A 22,256-nucleotide genomic window follows, 5' to 3' on the forward strand; every position below is an offset into this window, starting at 1 on the left:
TATCAAGCACTAAAAAAAGTACAATATCGGTTTAATTTAACAGCACTGGTAGAAACTGTAATATACTTTTCAGATGTTAACGCAACTTCTTTTATATATTTACATGATACAAGTCAAACAGAGTATCTGTTTTCAAGATTTTAGATGTTGTAAAGAAAAGACATTTGTTTGATCCAGTGTTGCTGCCTCTTCTTTCAGCAGACCCTGTTATATTTCACCGTCCTTTAATGTTGCTGATGGACAGTTAAATTATCTCTAAATGTAATAAGACACTTAAACTATCATGAAACCCCTCAACCAGGTTGTCATTTCGTTGTATAATATCAATATACATTAGTAGAGTGAAAGCAAGCAATTACACAAGTGCCATTTAAAAAAAAAAATCCATACCATGCAGTGTAATTCAAATCAACATATGGTTTATATTTAGACACAGTAAAGCTCGGCTGCTGATGAGATTATGTAAATGGATGCATTACATTGGTTTCTGTGCATCCATGTGTGTAAAGGAAATCCTGTGCAGTTCATTGTGTGTGTGTGTGTACCGGAGAGTTTTATCATTATATGACGTGTTTTATACAACAAGCTGAAAGTGTAAATTATAAGCTGTCAGATTCTTGATGTAGTGACGTCGCTGAATACAGATCAGCAACGTCTTTCTGGTCAAGTAGTTGTTATCTCAGTTTGGATACCGTATATCAGTTTAGACAAACATCTGAGTGACATTAGGATGATTTGACTTGTTTCCTTTGTGAACAGGAAGGTTTGTCACTCAGTTATTTACAGCTGCAGTTACCTGCTGTCATTCACTTTGACAGAAGCGGCAATTGCATCAGGAAGAAAGGTTTACAGTGGAAATGTTTTGGTAGGTGTATATTTCTAAGGGCTCCGACAACTAATGATTATTTTCATAATTGATTAATCTGTACATTATTTTCTCGATTAATCGATTTATGGTCAATAAAATGTCAGAAAGCAACCTTAAATATCAAACAAACAGTCCACAACCCAAAGATATTCAGTTTACTGTCATAGATACTGTCATAATTGGCTATTAATTTTCTGTCAGTCGACTAATCAATTAATGGACTAATCGTTGCAGCTCTAATATTTTTGAATAAGAGAAGAACAGTGAGGTTTTCTCTTCTTCCTTAATGTTCTTCCTCTCCATCAACAATCTTCACTGGAATCAGAAACACAAGCAGCAGGTTGTTATTCTCATCCCTTAACACCAAAGTATGCTGTAAATCCAGATTAAGTGACAATTCAATAGACTAATATAATTGACTTTATGCTTTTAACAAGGTTTCTAAAACATGGTTTCAATTAGAGCTGCAAATGCTGTTTGACAGAAAATTAATACATGCAAATATTTGGATAATCTAATAATTGGTTTAGTCATTTTTCAAGCAAAAATGAAATATATTTGCTGGTTCACGGCTCTCAGATGTGAAACATTGTAGCTTCTCTTGGTCTTACATTACTGTAAATTTAATATTTTGGATTTTGGGGTGTTTAAATTAATACAATAAGATATTCGAGGATGTCGGTTTGGACTTCAGGATGTTCTGATGAAACTTTTTCTCAATTTTCCGGTGTTTTATTGACCAAATGATTAATCATGAAAATAATCTGCAGATTTATCAATAATAAAAATGATCATAGTTGCAGATGTAGTTTAGATAACTGAGATTAATGGATTTGATTAATCTGCTATGTGGTCATAACTCTAGGTTGTTGTAAAACCGAGACTACGGAGATCCCATGTGCAAAATATCTGCAATGCACCTGGTGAGTAAATGTAACTGTTATTGTAACTGATAAGAACACATGCCAAAACTACAACAAAGGGATGCTGTAAAAATATCAAGTTGTAAGAAAAGATAAACCACCTGGACAACCTCTGGGCGCAAATCCTTTATTATAACTTTGGCCCAAAGAACTGAAATGTCTCTCAGGTTTGCGCCAGGCAACACAGGAGAGTAGGAGTGTGTAGGTCTGAGGGTGAAGAAATCCTTTCTCTTTTTCTGTCTCGCTTTCTTCTATTATTTGAACCTGTTTTCTTGCCTTTCTCCTCACCTTTACACAAGCATTTAATAATAAATACTGTAGAGCAGTCACCGCTGGACCTTCGCACTCCACATGTCTGTAATATTTAGTGATTCCCTCACTGTGAGTCATGACAAGTGCATTAGATAAATGCCTAAAATATAACTGTATGTAAATGTGAGAGGGTGAGTATGAGAGCAAGCATGTCTGAGTAAATGTCACTTAAATAATGCAAGTGTGCGTGTGAGCGAGCTGACCGTCTGGCAGAAGACGACGTCGCGGCGGTACTGCAGCGACAGGTCCATGGCTATCGTCGGGGCGCTGTCCTGCATCAGCAGGAAGACCATGGATTTTTTGGCCTTGTCGCTCATCATGGCGACGCACTCGGTGAGCGTGGTGAGGAGAGGGTACAAGGCCTCGCTCCACTCGCCTGGGAAACACACGTACAGACATTTACAGTGCAGATATAAACAATCACATGACAGAGGTTGGACAAAATAACACGAGCACACAATTGAAATTCGTTCCTCTTCTGCATTCACTCATGCGCACACAAAACAATCTAACATTAGCTCAGTTGGAGTGAGATTAGGTTCCATTTATGTCACTTTGAAAGTGAATTTAAAAATTTAAATCGTTAAGACAGAAACAGAAAACAGACGGAACAGAGAGGCGACAGGGAAAGCAGAAGCGCTGATAAGAAGATTGTAGTTTACTGAAGATTCAGGACATGGTGCGTCATATTTGCAACTTTTATCTACTTCTTTACAGTCACTTGCAGGAAAAAGGCTTATGAGTTTATCCCATATTTACCAACTGGTAATTTTCCGCAAATACAAAGTAGCTACAACTTCTAACAAATCATTTTAAAAATGACAAATGAAAACATTAAGATTCCCTTAGGGGAAATCATATTGTGAGTGATGATTTATTGATTTATTACAACTGTTAATCTTTGCCTTTTCCCACAGAAAATCTAATAATTCTGTCCTCTAAACCCTCTCATAGGGTTTGAACCAAGTCTTTGTATATGTGATGGTGATAAGTTCAAGGTAAAATGGCGTGTTAAGTTAGTCTTTAATAAAGAGGAATGGCGTAAAATATATGTAGCATATATGCCAATCAAATAAATAGAAGTGAAGCAGATATAGTTTTAGAAAATACCTGAAACTCACATGCACAAAGTCAAACTCAAAGGCCAAGTTGAAGAAAACTCCATTATTTGAAAAGAAGGCTTAATCTCTCTCTAAATCTCATACTTTCATTAAATATCTACTGTTGAACCAGAGTCCTGGATAGTTGGGGAGTGGAGGGAGAGAGGCATGGATGGGGAGGCAGCTCTTACCTGGGTACGCCTCCTCAGCGCCGGGGCTTCCATCTGGAGGAGGGGATGGAGGTGCAACATGCATGATTAGCGGGCGCTATAAGCCACACAGGGCAGCAGAGACACACATAGAAAAACACTGCAGACCAGGGTAAAAGACCTATTAAAACCTTTCACCATTAATTATAAAAAAGTTTGTCTTGAATGATCAATGGTGGCTTTTTTTTAGCATCTGACAATATCTTTTAATCTTATCTATTTGTCCTTAAATTGCAGTAACAATGAGATAATGCTTTGATTAAACAAAGCATTTTTTGTCCTTTAATTAAACAGCTTTGCCTACATGAGGCTATTTTTAGTCAGCAACTCAGTCAGTCAACCAAATGTTGATGGTGACTGATTGCAGGGCACAGCAGAGACAACAAAAATAATAGTTTTGTGCATGTTTCTCACCATAATGCCACAATCCTGAACTTGGGAGAACTGCAGCTGCCACATGTATGCATATGTATCTATGTATAAGTTGTTTAATAGACATTTGACCCTGGTCCAGTATAACATACATACTATGCACAAAATCTCAGATACAACCACTGGTAGACGGATTGGCTGCATTAAGCTTTTAAGCAGAAAGAGCAGAACTTGCACTGGCAAAGCTGGAGAGAAAAGGCTGTTTTTAATTTTCTGCTCACAGCTACAGTAATGCTGCAACCTTATGCACTCTGGACAGACCATAAAGACACCAACAAAACAAAATCTTAAACTTTTGACACATTTTTCCACAATAGATGAGCTATTTAAAAATACCTGCCTTCTTTTTTTAGAAAACTGCAGATGAGGTGAAGGAAAATAAGTTTATGGTGACTTAAAAATCAAAAGGGAGACTTTTTAAGGGACCAATATAACGAGCGCCATTGGTCACTTAACAATGTCGAAGCTGTAATTCGAGTCTCCTGAACTAAATAAAATGACGCAATAAAAAGAAAACTGATCATAAAATAGAAACAGGAGGGGAGGGGCTACAGAAGAAGCAGAAGAAGAAATAAATGATAAACCTTGTTCAGGGCTGGGAGGACGTGCAGAGGAGAGGGCGGGCAAAGCGGATGAGGATGGCGGTGGTGTTGATGATGGTGGTGATGAGGATGGCGGAGGTGGTAATGAGGATGATGATGATGATGATGATGATGGTGGTGGAGATTCCTGTGATATACTTCCTGGGTTGATCCAGAAAGCTCGTCTTTTTTCTTCACCTTTTCACAGCCATACAAGGCAATGTACATTTTTTATTCTAGTGGATTTAATGTCATTTTTTTATTAGATCTTAACTTCAGTTTTCATACTATTTTTTTGATGCAGGCTGTCAGATTAATTATATTTCATTTACTATGATTAACTATACAAACATTTACATCACAATAAATGCCTGCGAAAACAGAATTTTATATGTTGTGCATTGCAATTTTCCCCTTTTCAGTCAAAAATTGTATTTGCCTTTTCTGTGTTAAGGGGTTTAGCAAAAATAATAAAACACATTAAAACAAATTAAATCTGCAAGGAGGAAACAAAATAATAAAAAAATGTAGTTGACTGATGTAAAACAGAGGTTTCACTTCTGAAAAAAAGGTTTTTGCATGAAAAAAAGTCACATTTGTACCCTTGAAAGTAAAAAAGCCAAGGTATTACTTCACTGAATGGCAGTGACAGAAGTGTATTCTGTGTGTGTGTGTGAGTCTGCGTTACCTTTCTTACTGCCGCTGGCCTGCAGGTCAGTCTGAGTGCTGTCCTGACTGCTGACACTGGGTCTCCTCTCCTTTTGAAGCAGCTTGTCAACACGCTGGATGATGCACTCCAGAGACTTATCCACATTCACCCACACCTTCTCCTAGAAAGTAGAGAGACAGAGAGAGGCAAACAAACGTTGAATGTGCTAAATTTTCTTTTTTCTATATGCTGAGTTGTAATAAGTTTTGTATTATGTAGGCAAAGAAACATGCAACACAGCTTAGACATCAAAATTCAATGGACCAAATTAAAACAAAGGTTAAAGAGTGACTACAGAAATTACAGCAGGGAATCACATTTGAAACAGACGAGAGAGAAGATGCTCAAGAGAGGAGATGAATCACATCAGTATGCAAATCAGGGAGCAAGCCGCAAATTTACTTAACAAAGATTTATGTAATCACAGGAAATGTAGCACTTTGTTACATAACTATAAACTTTTCAGCTGCCAGGGGATCCAGAGGCTGGTTTGGACTAATTCTGTCATATTTACAGCAATGTCAACATACAATATGGGTAGCTTATAGTGTAAAAAACAGGAAAATATGAAGTAACTTGCATCTTGACATGTTTTTTATTAGAGAGTCTGTGAAATGGCTGACTGGGAATTTAAACCTCAGCATAGACAGTTACATCTTGATTAGTCATGCCATTCATTAAAGCTGTATTTTTGAGAGACTGATATAATAATAATAATTCAGCTGCTGCTGAATAACAACCATTCAGTTTGTTTTGGTGATTCCTGACAATCATGAACTTACCCATTCCTCTTCATGCCAGTCTACATGCAGCGAGGATCGGCTGTTGCTACCGCTCCACTTGGCTAGTAGCGTGTCCTGGTCGTTACGGAGGACTACTTGTTCTGAGTCGGCTGAGGGAGACGCTTTGGAGGCGATGTACTCAGGTCGTGCTGCGTTCAGGGCCTGAATGGCTGAAGCCAGCAGCTTACAGTCACATACTGTCACCAGTTGACGAGTCTGAGAAGGAGAGGGATAGTGTATTATTAGGTATCTGATGAGGAATGTCAGCCCAAAACAACATGCGAATAAATGAAAATACCTTATCAGCCAGAATGGCAAGCGTCCTCTCTAGTCCGCTGGCGGACCGGTCCTTGGCGGCTCTGGAAAGCCTCTCGGCGTAATAGCTGACCTGAGTCTTCAGTGTATTGATGTGGGCGATGATCTCTTTGGCTCGGACGATGTCCTGGGGTATGTAGACGATGGACTGTGAGCTGGACAGGGCGCTGCTGCAAAAGGCAAAGACATGGTCTTAGCAGCATGCCTGTATGTGACTGTATGCTGATGACACTCTCTTATATCTTCATAACATAAGAAGTTGACTGTTGACTCATGAAGCCTGTAAGGTCTATTTCAAAATGTTAGATGTTCATCAAGGGGAAGAGTTGTTACTTGGTGTTTCTCATTCAATTTTTAGGAATGTCTTTCAAATATATTTGAAACATTTAGAGACATAGACATAGCATTTGCATGCACATGCCTGTTCTTAACAACGGTCCTAATCAGTGGTTCAGGAAAATGCTACAGGTATAAACACAAAGACAACATGAAACTGACTTTAATAAACAGATCTGAAGGTACCGCTCACTTTAAAAATTCAGATAATTTGGTATGGGAATCAGAGAATCATTATCAATGATTTAACACTAGTTTTAAAGTATTTCCAATTGAAGATTTGTTTTTATTTTACTGAATTTTAAAAAATGAGCAGTATTCAACAAACTTGGTGTACTGTGTTATAAAATGCCTAGTTTTCACACATCATTGTGCTCAGTTTAGAACAACACATATTTTGGTTACTTTCAAACAGAATAATATTAATACCAATGCATCAGGTGTTGCTGTTAACATTAGCTGCGTGATGTCTTATGTGAGCAACATCTCCTACCTACTCACCCATTCATCTGCCATGCATGAAAGTCATTAAACTTACTATTGTACATTGACAAAAAACAGTGAACGAATCTTTTTGTGGTGGTGCAAGGCAGTGAGAGGCAAACCGTGTACATACAAATGAAAACAAGCAAAGCAGTGCAATAACTCACCATCCCTCCTCATATATGCTGATCAAAAAAGTAACAAAAACAAAATTAAGAGGAAGCCATAATACTGAACTGCAGAAATAACGCGACAGTTGAAGAAACAATGCATTAATTTAATATAAAAATGACTACAGGGCAGCCAAATCAAAGTAGATAAAAACCTTCACGCAAAATTATTTCAATTGGATCAATTGAATTTGAACGATTTGAAACAATACCAGTAAAACGATGAATGATGCAACAAATAAAATTATATCACTGTGACTGAGCATGCAAATGCATTTTTTGGCTTTTATGTTCCTATTTAAGGGTCATTTTTATACGGTTATAACTCACTTTTTTCCAAGCCCATCCCCTCTTTACTTACTGTTTCTTTGCCTCCTCAAACTTCTGGATGAGTTTCCTCAGCCCACTGTTTTTAAACCCCTGGCAGTGAGCAGCTGGAGCTCCGATTGTTATTACGTCATAGGTGTGCTCTGGAGAGGGAAATGTTGTGAGCATGAACAGAAATGAACAGAACCCTCTGCTAAAATGCTGCTAAAAAAATGTCTGAAATTAAACAGTGACAATAAAAGTGTGTGGTTTTATATGTGTGGCTGTTTATGTGAGTCCTTATAGCAGTTGGCAATGTCTCACCGAAGCCCAGCTCATCCTGCACCCTCATCCTCTGTACATGTAGGTTGGTTGGCATGAACTCCAGCTTCCTCTCTGCCTTCAGGTTACTGGCTTTGAATGATGGACCTGAAGTGCAGTGAGAGAAAGAGAGAGAGAAAGAGAGAGAGATGAGCAGGGGAACTTTGTGGTAGCCCATTTTAACCTGACAGTTTTACTGTTTTATCAAACGACAAGAAGCCAACCCCTGCAGACACTAACCTCTGTAGTCACTGAGGTCAGACAGTGTTTCCTGGTATGCGAGTATTATGGTCTGGTACTGAGAGACGATCTGTCGCCTCAAGTTCTCCCAACAGGGGGATAACTCTCCCAGCTCCTCCAGTTCACACACCCTGCAGAGAGAGAAAGTAAAAATAGGAAAAACAGCATTACTGAGCAGAAGAAATGTAGTGCATAAAATACTTTATTTGGTCATCTACAATCTACAAGCTGCTGAGATGGTTAAAGAGGCCATTTTGTTTTCTTGTATCAAATATCTTTGAAGAAAAGTAGATACTAGATTAGAGCTGCAACTAACAATTATTTATATTATCGATTAATCTGCCGATAATTTTCTCAATGAATGAGTTGTTTGGTGAATCATTAAACACCAAAAAATGCCTGTGAATGCCAGTGAAAACATTTCAAGAGCTCAAAGTGACATCATCAAATGTTTTGCTTTTTCCCGGCAGCAAAATCCCCAAATTATTTTATTTACTATGATGTAAGACAAGGGAGAAATTCTTCATCATATCGAGCGTTTTTGCTTGAAATAATAGCTCGATTATCAAATAAATAACTGCAGCTCCATACTAGATACTTATAAATTCACTATAAAATGCCAGATGACAATACATTTGCCACCCACTACTGCCTTTCACACCAGCCTATACTCTACTATAATCACATAAACAAATAGTGTAAAATTAGCTAAATAGAGCTAATTTGCCGGCCTTTTCCAGATTAAGTAAATCCGGTGCTTCTTTATTTTGAGATACAGCGTTGCCAAGGTTTTTGAAGGGTCACAATAACTTGAACATCCACTCTAATTCGACTGGAAGAAGAGGTGAAGCTAAACGTTAGAAATGTAAATGCGTGCTTGTACCTGGCTGCGTCCTCCTCCAGCAGGAGTTTGACAAACTGTCTGGGAATGTTCAGAGACAGGACGCTCTCGGCCATCTGCTCCAGCACCCGTAGGTGGTTCCCATCAGTCGTAGGGAAGCGGTACATCCTGGACATCGTGCCTCCGAACACTGAAGCCACAGAAAATTTTATTAGCTTGGATTAGATTATTATTGATTCGATTAGACAGCTTCTATGATCTTGTTCTAGTTTAATAAAATCTTCAGTTAGTTTTTAATTAGATTGATTTGAATTTTTCTTTGTAGTTTTCTTCCTTCTCTTACTGTACAAATGTTATTTTATAGACATTTCATGTGTATTATTTTTGGAACAGCGATCTATCCCTGAAGTAAACAGATCCTTTCCCACCCAGCAGTGACAATCGATACATTTCTACTTGATAATGAGATTCGGGGTCTGATGTATCAGTAAACATGGAGCCATGCGGGGAGGAGAGATGGAGGATGGGAAGAAAGGAGAAAAAAACGAGAGGGAAGACAGAAAAAAAATGGTGGTCGGCTGAAGAGCGAAAGGTTCAGGTTCAGTTTAGGAAACATATAGAAGCTTTATGGAAGTAAAGAGCTTCCCAGATGTGTCAGACAGCTATAAAGAAGAGAAACCCTGCATCATTAGCTGTTGCTTAATGTGATGTTTATATCTATTTTAGGTTTATGTGTATGCAAGTATCTCGATTTTTTTTTTTTTTTTTTTTTTTAAATCACACTGCACTTTGCTTTTGACACATCTCTAGTAAAACATGTGTAATATAAATATACTTTTTTATTTCCTCATTGTTTGGACATTATGGGATTATGTTGCTGTAAGGATGTTGTTGATCTGTTTTACTCTTTGTCTCTTTCTATGATAATGACATTGTGATTTTATTTAAATATATATGAGGAGAAAAGATATATTTTTGACTTAATTACAGATGTTCTTTAAGATGTTTCATCTACCAATTGACTTAATTTTTGTGGTCCTCGACATTCATGATGTGAGGCTTATTCATATGCTTAATGAAGGTTGTTTACAAAATGTCATATTAAATAAATAGAAAAATAAACCTGTAGTAAGTGAGACAGTGTTTGGTGCTTTTTCACTGGGGACAACAATAAAAAAAAACTGAAAAGACTCAAAGCTTTATCACTTAATTTCATCCAAATCTAACACATTTATGACTTTTCAAGATATGCAGACACAAGGACAAAGAAGAAGAAGGAAACAGATGCATGAAGGTGAGATGTACCTGGGAATTAAAAGCTGTCATACCTGACCGCAGCAGTGTGTCTTTGCATAGCGAGGCGTACTTGATTCTGACTCCCATCGACTCTGTCAGGCTTTCGTCAACAGGCAGCACCGTCTACGTGACACACACACACACACACACACACACACACACACACACACACACACACACACACACACACACACACACACACACACACACACACTGGTGTTACACAGCCAGTCAGCAACAACCACCTCCATCTGCTGTATCTGTCCACTCTTTTAAACCTACACTCACCTACACCACACTAACAGAGCTCCTACATTAACCCAGATCCACTGTGATGAGCCATTTTACTACCATGTTAACACGTGAGGGTGTGTGACATGTTTATAATGACAAAGCAGCTGAAGTGACTTCTGTTGAAATTATACAGCGCTATGCATACACCCCGACAAACAGGAAGGCTCAGACTTACACATGAAACACATCTTTCATCCACGTTATTTCAGAAACTGCTGGAAATCTCAATCATTGCTACAAAAATCTTAAAATGATTATAATGTATCATTTGGTCTTGATTCACACATTAAAACAATATTCAGAGCCTATTGCCATAAATGAATCTCTTATTGTAAACATCCAAATCAAATATGTTTCTGTAACTTAGGGCAGTTACTTTGTCTCAGTGTTGAGCCGAAGAAAACTAGATTATTTCAAATAAACTCACATTAAACATCACATTAAAACCAGTTACGGTGCTTGGTTCCTTATATTTATACACCAGATCCTCCAAAATACAGAAATTAAATCTCCCAGTTCCTCTCAGCCTCCTACCCGGCCATTGATGCTGTCTGGCAGGCGACCGACCGCCATCCTCTGATCTGCTCTCTCCTCCATCTGCCACGCAGCCACAGTGATGTCCCCCACCCGCTTGTTCTCCGCTGATCTGTCCATTCAAAGAAATATTGGAAAAACTTTTTTTTTTTTTTTTTTTTTTTAGTGAGGTAGTTTATTGCTGATTTATTCACTTCCGAACTACTTTGAACCACCAAGTGTGACAAGGTCACCGAGGTAATTGCTGAGACGTGATAATGCAGCAACATCGCTAAAAAGAAGTCAGACAGGTTATGAAATACAAGCAATCAGATGAAGAGCCAAACTTATTTGAGAGATAAAATGAAGGAAAACTGTAAAATTATTACCAAACTGTCTGCTGCTTATAGTTTCCAGGTGCATTCGCTTTCAGTTTTATTTAAAAATAAAGTGGTTTAGATTATCTAACTGCTCCTGGTCCTCCCTGTGGGACTGCGTTGGTGTGATGTTGTGGTGGCTGGTGGATTAATGGACTGATACTTCATTTTGTGAAGCACAAATATAAACCACCATTTCTTACAGGCAGGTTGTTACAATGCAAATGTGTCAACAAGGAAAATAAATGTTCACTAGTGGCTAAACAGCCGAATGATCTACAGCAGCCTAAACATTACAACCTCGGTAATCTGTACATAACTAAGCAGCTACAACACATCTCAGATTTCTTTTAAAGGAGTTTAAAATCATGTGTGATCATGTGACACGCTGCTGAGTGTGTGTTGTGTGTGTGTGTGTGTTACCTCAGTTCCAGCTGTAATTTGTGGTTCTTGTCCTGCAACATCTCCTTTACAGGAAAAAGTGCTGAACCTAACATATACATCTAGAGAGACAGAGAGGCAGACGACTGTTTACACTGATGTACATATACAGATATTTCTTCTTCTTCTGGTTCTTAACGGGAACGAAGAGAAAAAAAAAAAAAACACAGACAAGGATGGAGTTGGACTATGAAATCCTGCGACATCATACCGTGCCCTGGGAGCGGTCCTTGACGTCGTAGACGGCCAGTTTAACCTGCGTCTGCTGGTTGATGTTGGACTCCTGGAAGAAGGCGATGCTGCTGAGGAAGATGGGGTTACTGGTGCCCTGTTGACAAAGGTCACAAATGTCATTAAAAAAAAACTTCTCTTTGATCACTTATCATGATTTTATGCAGTCAAGTGTGATTTGTGGTGACCTGCTAACGTCTCCCATCACAAGACAGAAGCTATTTCACTTAAGATAGAAGATAAATTGTGTGTGTGTGTGTGTGTGTGTGTGTGTGTGTGTGTGTGTGTGTGTGTGTGTGTGTGTGTGTGTGTGAGGAGTCTCACCTCTATGACTTCAGTCTGGGCGTGTTTGGTCCAGAAGGCCTGAGGCGGTGTCGTGCAGCTCACTGCTACAAAGCTGTTGGGTTTTCGATCCATTGCAGGAGTCACCAGGTCTGTGCAGGCTGGCCAAGACAACACACACACACACACACACACACACAGAGTTTTGAGGTCAATACTGAATGAGCCAAGAGGCAAAGAGGCAATCTGAAACCCATGTAGCTGTTTTGGAAACACTCATCATTTCACTGACTGTCTCGTAACCAATTTTAACAGAACTGCGTGTTGTTACTCGCTACCCTCATTTCATCATGATGATGATTCTACTGAAAGATTGGAAATGATGAATTAAATGAGCGAGCAGTAAATTATTGATCAGTCCAAGTCGCCCCGGATGATAGCATCAGCTGAATACAGTAATGCAAGCGTGACTCACCCACGCTGAACTCCAGCACAGGTTCATCTGGGTCCTGACTGTTTCCTGGAACACAAGTGACAAGTCACCAAAACATTAGACTCCGAGAACAACAACAAGAGCTTTAAGTAACAGTAATGTGAAATGATCCTCGTTGTGAAATGTTGACAGATGATGAGTAGCACTCAGGCCTCGTTATGGCCGGATTCAGGGCAACTGTGGTTGAAGAGGCTGTTGGCTCCCACACAAGTGTAATACACTGCCAGCAGAGTGTGTGTGTGTGTGTGTGTGTGTGTGAGGGTGGTAACTGCTGAGTGTGTAATTTTAGTTTTAGCGGTGCTGCAAGTGGCCAACATTAATGGCAGGCTGTTTTTAGACTTTTGCGTCTCCAATATGTGTTATTGAATTAAATTTAAATGATGTATTTGATGTTTTTTATGCATTTGACACATTTATTTTACTTATTTTTATCTTATTTAATTAGGTTTATACTCAATTTAATTGCATGTGAATCCTTTTTTCCCCAATTCATCTTCAATAAACTTTTTAGCAAGAACAACTTCATAATATTAAACTTGACAAATCTTTTTTACTGACCATAAAAATGAACTTAAGATAAACATTTTGTGTATATTTATGTTACCTAAGGTTTACACGACAAGTTTATCTTTAGCTTTATGCACCAGACTCTAGAATCAACTGTCCCTCACCTGCGAGAGCCAAGCCAATCATCTCGCTGGACAGCTCGAACGTGTTCGCCCGGTACACCGACCACGGCCTCTGCGTCCGGGAGCCGTGCTCTCTGCCCCCCGCCATGCCTGTCCGGGAAGAGCGGGCGACGGCAGGAGGCCTGAACACACACCCTCGCACACGCAGTCACACACTCCCATGTGATGTGCCCCTCTTTCCGTATAGATTCACGACTGCTCCAGAAAGCAGTTCACCTCTCTGGAATGAAAGGAGAAACAAGGAGGGATGTAAGATACAAAGAAAGCATTTTTTTTAAAGAGTTGTCTGTAAAAGAAGAGAAATCCGTCCTGCTTGAACCGAGCCTTGGTCAAGAAAAATCAATCTGAAAAAAAAAAAAACCTAGCGTGGTTTCAAATGCATACATGAATCCCAATGAATTCATGTGGTCGATGCTAATGTGCCATGTGAACGCCTACAAAAGTAACAGGGGAAAGCATGAGAAGAACAGAAATAAGGAACAAGATACAGAGAGGGAAACAGAGTACAAAGTTGGCACAAGAGATGAACAAACATGAGAGAGAGAGAGAGAAAAAAGACACAAAGTAATCATTAAGCAGCTTGTAACCGCTGTAAATACGACCTGTGAGCATCCAGAACTGCAACTTACAAGGTCAAGTAGTCTCATCTCCACCTACACAGTCAGATGCTCAAGACACTTCTCCAACTGATTTCTAGAAGTTATTTTATATTCCATCCCTCAGCTAAAAAGCTCTTCTTAAATCTCTCTTTAATCCTACCGCTACTGTTGCGAGCATCTTAACCGGAGGAGAGAGGGAGGAGGCAGAAAAAAGAAGAGCAGAAGTAAGAGTTAGTGAGTTGGGAGGATGAGAAGCTGAGTGCGAAGACAAGCTGAGTGAGACGGAAAAACCGAGATGAGTTACAGTAAAGAAAGCGAGGATGTTTGTCAAGTCAGTTTTATTTGTATAGCCCGTCCTCTGTTCTTTGACGCTAAATTCAAATAAGAAAAAACTCCCTTAAAAACCCCTTTAATGGGGAAAAAAAGAGGAAGAAACCTCAGCATCAGAAGCTCTATTTCTACATAAATATGTGCATGTATATGAAAATAAGCCCTGTAGCATGCTTCAATGTGTTTATTTGCATCTGTGTGTGTGTCATCCCACTTAAAAACTTCCATATTTGCATTTTTCATGTTCTTTTTATGCTCGCTAGACAAGCAAGTATCTGCATATGTCGATGTTGCTAAGAGACTGTAGGTTTATCTTTCAGGTCCTCCACACTTTTTTTTGTCTTCTCCTCCTCCTCATGTCCCTTGCTCTCTTGTTTTTCTTCTTCCTCTTTGTTTATGTCCGTTACGTCTCTTCTCACATCCACACCCCCCCACCCACTGATGAGCTCCTTCAATTTACTAGTTTATTGCTCCATTTCCTCCCAAATTATTTTTTTGTCACTCCTCCTATCTAAAATCTGCTGGGAGACATTTTCCCCTAAAGGCTTCAGCCTCTGCATGAGCGACTGTCCCACTAAGTCTCTCGCTGTCTGTCTCTCGCCATCGTTCCTTCTGTCCCATTTTTTTGTAAAAAAAAAAAAAAAAAAAAAAAAAAGAGCAATTAGCCTATTTGCGGCGAAGCTGCGAACGCGAGGGACGAGTAGCTGGCTGGAATGGAGAAGCACCGTGGTCTAGTTAAGACAATACACGCATGGAGATCTCTGCAGGCTATTTCGGTGGAACGGTGCTCTATTTCATGGTCGAGAAATGTGTTTCAGTGATTCAGGTTTAGGTCAAAATCACAGTGAACACATGTTGTTGAGAGATGATGTGTGTGTGTGTTTCTTCTTATGTAATGAGAAGGAAAAAACACTTCTATGAGTTGAACAGTAATCAGCCATCCAGATCCTTTCAATATATGTGATTTACAGAGAAAATTACCTTTCTTTCTTCAGATTTTGGTCTCTAAACGATGCTTCTCTTGGATTTGGTCCACCGAGTGATCTCATTCTAATTTGTGGTTCTGGGTTAATAGTTGGTGGCCTACTTCTAGATATGTGGTCCACCACTGATCTCCTGGCAGCGTCTGAAACGCCCCACTTCGGTCAGCTCATGCATGCGCCCTACATCTGTCATTACGATACCTGCAGTCTTCTGGATGGAGGAGAATCTACCTGATTAACGTGAGCGTTCGCATCTAGCTCCAATATCTGCCACACAACTTTCTGTTGCAGCCAAAGATCTTATCCCCCGTCACACCTGCGAACACGAGGGGAAGATTTAAAAAGGAAAGGACACAAAAAGGGAGACTACGTGAGACCGCGAGACGAGCAACACCAGCTTAACACCTTGAATTTATTGTGCCACATATTTTCCACAACAAGAGGGAGCATCGGGTCGCTCCTGCAGTTATTCAATATTAATGTAACAGCATGAGGTTTGACAGCGAGGGTTGGAGGCAGAGCAAACACGCACGTACACTTCTGTGATTAGATGGAAGTGGGGTGAACAGAGCAGTCTCATAAAGCATGCTGTCACACACACACACACACACACACACACACACACACACTCGGTTGTCAGCCCGTAGAGGCCTTTTAGCTGAGTTGCCTGAGTGTTGTGCTGATGAGCAGAGACACTTGCAAGTAAATAGAAAAGAGTTGTGCATGAAAAACCAGAGGTCATTAGATGTATGTGTGTGTGTGGCAGGAAAAGCTTTCATTTAAGATGAATGAGGGATAGAAACAGGTAAGTCTAAGAGTGCCAGCTTAAAGTAAATGGAGGTGAAAGGGAAGTTTCAAATATTCTTTCAGTGCTGATACACATATTTAACCTTCCCTTGAACCTGCCTTGTGTGTGTATATGTTGCATTCAAGAGATATATTTAATGAGTCACAGCTGAAAAGAGACAGTCACACTCGAAACAGAAGTTGTGGTGCAGCTTAATGGTATTCTGCTCTATTTTTCGAGGGATAAAAATTGTTGTCAGTGTCTGGATTTCTCTCTCTATGACAGCTCAACAAATGAGCAAAACAGCAGCCTGTCAGAACAAGTGAATTTTTTTTATATTGCCCAAAATTCAAAATTTGCCTCAAAGGGCTTCACAAAACTCTCTATGCTTAGATTCTTGATATGGATAAAGAAAAACTCCCAAAGAAATATTTGCTCTTGTGTTTGATTTTTGTTTTTGATTGTTTTCAACATGATCTGCTAAATAGATCTTCAACTATTAGTTGATTAATTTACAGAAAATTAAGTGTCAACTATTTCCATAATGTCATTGTTTTGAGTCAAAAAAGCTAAAATTCTCTGCTTCCTGCTTCTTAAATATGAATATTTTCTGGTTTCTTTAGTCCTTTATGATAATGAACCTCATATTTTTGGGTTGTGGGCTGTTGGTCAGGACAAAACGAGACATCCTGGGTTGAATTTTGTGCTTTGAGAAACAGTGATTGACATTTTTACATGAACATTAATCGAGAAAATAACAGACAGATGAATCTGCAATGAAAAATAATCGTTAATTGCAGCCCTACTGCTAAATATGAAGTGAAACATCAATTCATGAAGTCACACTGTCTACATTTGACCTGTAAAATACATTACCAGAACTAACAGTTAGTAATTAGGGAATTAATATATCCAAGAAGTTCCCTCTTTGTCTGCAGAATTGTGTATGAACAAGAGCAATTAGGTGTTTGTGTGTGTGTGTGTGTGTGTGTGTGTACTATTACACTCCTCCAGCTCCGTCTAATTAGGTAAAAGCATGAAAAGAGTAAACAGCTGATTTGCAAGCCGTACGAAGCATCTCTGTCAGGCTTTAAGTCCACGTTACCAACAGAAAAGTCCTCAACATGCACGTTTGCCAGGAAGTTCACAGTGATCACAGCTGGGACATAAACACACAGTAATATGACTTGTGTATGTTGTGTGTCTGTGTGGTTGTGTAGTTTATGTGAACGTCAGCGCCAGTCACTATGGCTCCAGTGCTGTCTCGCGACAGATTTATGAATCACATGAAGAAATGTGGGTGGACACACACACACACACACACACACACACACACACACACACACACACACACACACACACACACAGGTTGTCTTAGGTCACTTCTGGGGACATTACATAGCCTTACATAAATTTCCTGGAGACCTACTCTAACCTTAACCACTGACCCAAAAATCAGCTTTTGTCCCCAACTGGACAAGCCGTCCCCAGTTAACTGGTCTTTAGTCTGAAACTTGTCCCCGAAAGTAGCCTATGACAGACCAGCAGACGGAACAGGTGCTTAGATTGTCTGGAGACCAAATATCACAGGTTCAATTTCCATAAATGTGCCTCTTTAAGCGTCTTAAACCTCCCACGTTGAATATGAAACCTCATGATTTGTATTTAGAGGCAGACTGAGATGTGGGGATAAGGTGGCTACATGTTACAAAGAGTCATTTTTGTCACTTTCACTTTTGTGAAGCTGTTTCGCTTACTGCTAATGCAAAAGGATCATCTCGCTGCTAATGCTTCACATTGAAAGAATTCAACAGGCCAAATGTGGGTTGGCTTCTTTTGTGAAGCAGCCACAGGAAGCACAATGTCACTGAAGACTGAGCTGATCGCAATCAGCTATTAACAAACCCTTCTGCTATTGGGTGGAAAACTACTCGTGTGCAGCATGATGATATCAAATCACTGTTGTAATAGTTATTGATGGGTGACTGTGTTTGGTTGCACTGTAAACAGATACACCAGTTGCTCTTCTGTTGTATTTCTGACAGAGTAGTTACTCAACAAGTGTTTGCTGTGGTGACACAGGTGTCATCAAATCAACCAGGATTACAAATGTAAGTATATTTGTTAAAGTATAATATAAAGGTGCAGTGGAACTACAAATATGTATTCTTCCATTGCAAGGTGCACAAAACACACAGTGCAAATAATAAATTTTCTGCTATCACAAGCTTTTCAAATTACACAGAAGCAAACGCCTGCAAAGAATTTTCTCAGACTCGGTGCAACTCTGGTCTTTGTTACCAAAACTAGAAGGAACTTTCCAGTCTCTCCGCCAACTGGAGTCATATTTTCCACTCACAAAGCCAAAATACAACATGGTTCGAAAGGGCTTAAGACATGCACTTGCTTCCAACTTTCCTTATCAAAAACAGGTGCAAAACACATCAACTTCCTGACTTTAGTTGGAGTTATTGGTTGAGTTTCACCTGTCCGACTTTTCAAGTCCCAGAAACACATTTTCCGCACTTTTTCCAGTGATACAATAATCTCATCTGTGTGCATTATGTACTATAAACCTATATATTTCTGTCCTACTAACCCTGACTCAAGCATACCAATAATAAACTGGCTTTGTAATACGAGGGCTGTGTGTAACAACTCAGAAAGAACAGTGAGTCCATTATTTTTCTTCTACGGTTACAATTCCCCATGCATCCTCACAAAGACACCACACAATCAGTGCAAATCCCTTTGTGTACGACCTGCAGAAGACGATAGATTTAACACCTCAAATCAATTAAGTAATTTGGCATGCCTGGGAATTGTCTTGCCAAAACAGAACAGTGATGCAAAAAAAAAAAAAAAAGAAAAAGAGAATATTACAAGCTGAAAACACGAAGTCCAAGTCAACCTCCTCTCTTAATCCACAGCTGCACAGAAACTTCAGTGAGGGGGAAAAGCTGCCATAAAAGGGAGCTCCAAATTTAGCCTGGCGTGTCAGTGTATGTGTGTATAGATTTGTGAGTCACATGAATTGGGGCACGCACACATGCCGTATAGGGCCAGAGCCTCCTGACAAATATAACCCAAATCCAGGATTATGTAAAGTGGATTTTGGTTCATTAGGGGTATAAAAAGGCCTAAAAAGCTATTAACAAAGGCAATTATTGGGAGCTTTTAAGTACATTTGACAGGTTTTATTGTAAAATACTAAAGCAAAAAAATAATTCTACAAGATTCTTGTGTCAGTGTGTTATACTGTTCACATCTCAGCTCCTATGAACAGTCAATGTTGGTTTCTTTTAACCGGGAACAACATATTTGTAGGATGTTATGCATATGCTGATTTGTATTTTTTGTAGTTTTACTCATATATATTAATGTTATTCTCTAATATAAGTCTTATGTATGCCAGTTGTGTTGACTGTAATGTTTAATATATGTTTTTAAATGTGGACCCCAGGAAGACTAGCTGTGCTTTAGGGCACAGCTAACGGGGATCCTAACAAATAAACAAATAACTACAGTCTTTTCCTAACTTTACCCAAGTAGTTAAAGCTGCATGAACTTAACCAAACCTTAAATATAGAAGTGACAGATCAGTGAATGCTAACAGGGCATTGACAAATGACCTTAAGTTGGAGGACTTGTTGAAAAGGCAGCATGACTGAGATTAGATATTATTTTCTTTTAGATATCTAAAGACAACCTTTGGGAACAGTGACGATTGAAAGCTCACAAGGAAACCTTGGCAAGAGCCCACAAGAATTCAATATGGGTGTTATAAAGATCTTAGGTTTTTAGGAATCATGTGATTTGCCATTGGAAAAAGTCTTTCTTAACTTTTTGGCTAACCTGCAACCACTGATTTATGAAGGAGACAAGAGACAGTTACAACCTGGTTTCTAAAACGGTCTTGTCGCTGTGTGTATATTTATGTGTACACGTATGTCCGCATGTTTGAAGCTTCTGTCTTAGTTCCATCCTCTGGCAAGAAAGACAGTTCAGGAGCAAGAGAGACAGAGTGCACAACAGTGAGAGTCATGTTGACCATACATGGTGAAACCCCATTTTTACAGCTTCCTCTTTGCCAAGAGACCTTTCACACACTGGCGACGGACGAGGTATCACACCACACGTTTTTGAGAGAGAATGTGTCGAATCAAATCTTCTCTCAGACTCAATGACATGTTCTTCTAAATTTGGTTCTTACTTGACTCTTTTCACGCAATATCCAAGGAAGGATGCAGAAGGACAATTCCAAAAGTTTGTTAACCAAAATTGCAGCAGACAGTGAATTTGCTGTAGCTGATGGGAATGAATGGAGTAAAAACTGAAAAATGAATGGTGCAACAACAGTAGAATATTCAGATGCCTCTCGATACTTTCCTGGTTTTTGCAAAAGACGAGGGGAACTCATGAAACTAAATTCCATAGTTTTTGTTTAGAGGAGAAAACCTGGTCACTATTAACTATGATGGTACATGTTGCCCATCATATTTGGTTCTGACTCACTACCACGAGAAAATGAAGAAGATTCACAGGAGTAGAAGTAAAAAAAAAAAAATCTTTTCAAAGGCTTTCATCTTTCTCAACTTCAGTAGAGGGCTCCCCTTTAAAGTCAAAGATTTATGACCACGGGTTGCGCAAACTTGTTCAAAGCCTTTCAAAACTGTATCTTTTCAGTATGAAGTCTGACTATTTCTGTTCTCACTTCCTTTCATTTCGATGGTTATAAGTAGTATGGTAGTGTTCAAATTGGCAGGTTAGATAAGAGCTAAAACAGAAATCTCTGGTCTGTTAGGAACAAAGTTTCCATTACACTGACTAGTCATTATAAATCTACCGTGAATTATAGTTTGACTGAGATCCAGCAGCACTACCAGATTAGTGTGGGATTTGAAGTTGTGCTTAAAGGGATTAAAGCTGAAATTCAGTAATCATAAAGGACCAGTGTGTAAAATTTGGTGGCATCTAGTGGAACAGACTTGGAAAGTAATATTCATAAGTATGTTTTAATTAATCTATAATCCCATGAAAATAAGAATCGTTGTGTTTTTGTTACTTTAGAATGAACTATTTATATCTACATAGGGAGCAGGTGCCCTTCCATGGAGGCCACCATGTTGCGCCGCCATGTTTCTATAGTAGCCCAGGATGGATAAACACTGTCTCTAGAGAGGGCCTTTCGCATTTTTCCCCAAGTTTCGTGGACACTGTAGGTTCTTCTACCCACTTGGAAGGGGAAGGGGAGGCGTATTCAGTTGGTTGCAATCTGCCACCTCAACGCTAGATACCACTAAATCTTACAAACTGGTCCTTTAATGCCACTGGATAGTTTCACTGCATTGACTACAACCTCTAAAACACAGGAATACAACAGTGTCTTAATATTTTGATAAATGGGAGCATGACGGAGACCAGCAATTACAGGTAGTGCGATTAAGTCATTGAATAAGTCTCTATTGTTTTCTATCAGGCCCCTAAATACTATTTCTATGAGTCTTTTTCTTATCTGCCTCTCAAGTTAAGGTTTGGTTTAGGCAACTCAAACAACTTGGTTAAGGTTACCTCGTGTTGGGTGCTTTTTTTGATCCATTCATCCATCTAAACCTCCTCCCTAAGAGGTTTTGCGGTGCTACAACATCACTCTTCAACCAAATTTGCTTCTTTCATAACAGGAAACCTGATTATTGGTCATTTTTAAGTGTTTGACCAAACAACCAATGCTTTCACAGACTGCTAGAACTATGAAAAATTGCATAAATATGAACTGTAATATACTGTATGTTTCAAAAAGAAGTCCCTGTTGTAAAAATTCAAGATACACTGCACAGTTTACAACTAGAACTGGACATTAACAAATTAATAGTTTCAAGGAAGTTACACTGCATCCATTATCCTGAAGGTAACAGTCTATTAATGTAAGTACAGACTAAGAACATTTTAGAAATCAGTATAGGATGCAGTGTTATTGGTACAAAGACCTGTTTGTACCAACAAATCAGTGCCG

General features: G+C 39.1%; 1 protein-coding gene across 7 annotated transcripts in view; it reads right to left on the reverse strand.

Annotated features, from left to right (window-relative positions):
- LOC122976410 (inositol polyphosphate-4-phosphatase type I A-like) overlaps positions 1–22,256 on the reverse strand; it is a 50,699-nt gene that overhangs the window by 14,676 nt on the left and 13,767 nt on the right. For 5 of the 7 annotated variants that reach the window (XM_044344863.1, XM_044344860.1, XM_044344861.1 and 2 more), the window contains 18 exons: positions 13,527–13,764; positions 12,838–12,882; positions 12,405–12,523; positions 12,061–12,177; positions 11,832–11,911; positions 11,053–11,164; positions 10,257–10,347; positions 8,971–9,118; positions 8,088–8,218; positions 7,851–7,955; positions 7,582–7,690; positions 7,218–7,235; positions 6,215–6,401; positions 5,917–6,132; positions 5,114–5,255; positions 4,429–4,623; positions 3,395–3,427; positions 2,307–2,479 (listed from right to left, as the gene is read on the reverse strand). In XM_044344863.1, the coding sequence (XP_044200798.1) occupies positions 2,307–2,479; positions 3,395–3,427; positions 4,429–4,623; positions 5,114–5,255; positions 5,917–6,132; positions 6,215–6,401; positions 7,218–7,235; positions 7,582–7,690; positions 7,851–7,955; positions 8,088–8,218; positions 8,971–9,118; positions 10,257–10,347; positions 11,053–11,164; positions 11,832–11,911; positions 12,061–12,177; positions 12,405–12,523; positions 12,838–12,882; positions 13,527–13,632 (2,127 nt within the window). In that variant the 5' untranslated portion in view covers positions 13,633–13,764. The remainder of the gene's footprint in view (positions 1–2,306; positions 2,480–3,394; positions 3,428–4,428; positions 4,624–5,113; positions 5,256–5,916; positions 6,133–6,214; positions 6,402–7,217; positions 7,236–7,581; positions 7,691–7,850; positions 7,956–8,087; positions 8,219–8,970; positions 9,119–10,256; positions 10,348–11,052; positions 11,165–11,831; positions 11,912–12,060; positions 12,178–12,404; positions 12,524–12,837; positions 12,883–13,526; positions 13,765–22,256) is intronic. The other 2 variants (XM_044344865.1, XM_044344864.1) reach the window with 2 other exon arrangements.

The sequence above is a fragment of the Thunnus albacares genome, chromosome 24 (assembly GCF_914725855.1).
Source record: "Thunnus albacares chromosome 24, fThuAlb1.1, whole genome shotgun sequence".
Taxonomy (NCBI): Eukaryota; Metazoa; Chordata; class Actinopteri; order Scombriformes; family Scombridae; genus Thunnus; species Thunnus albacares.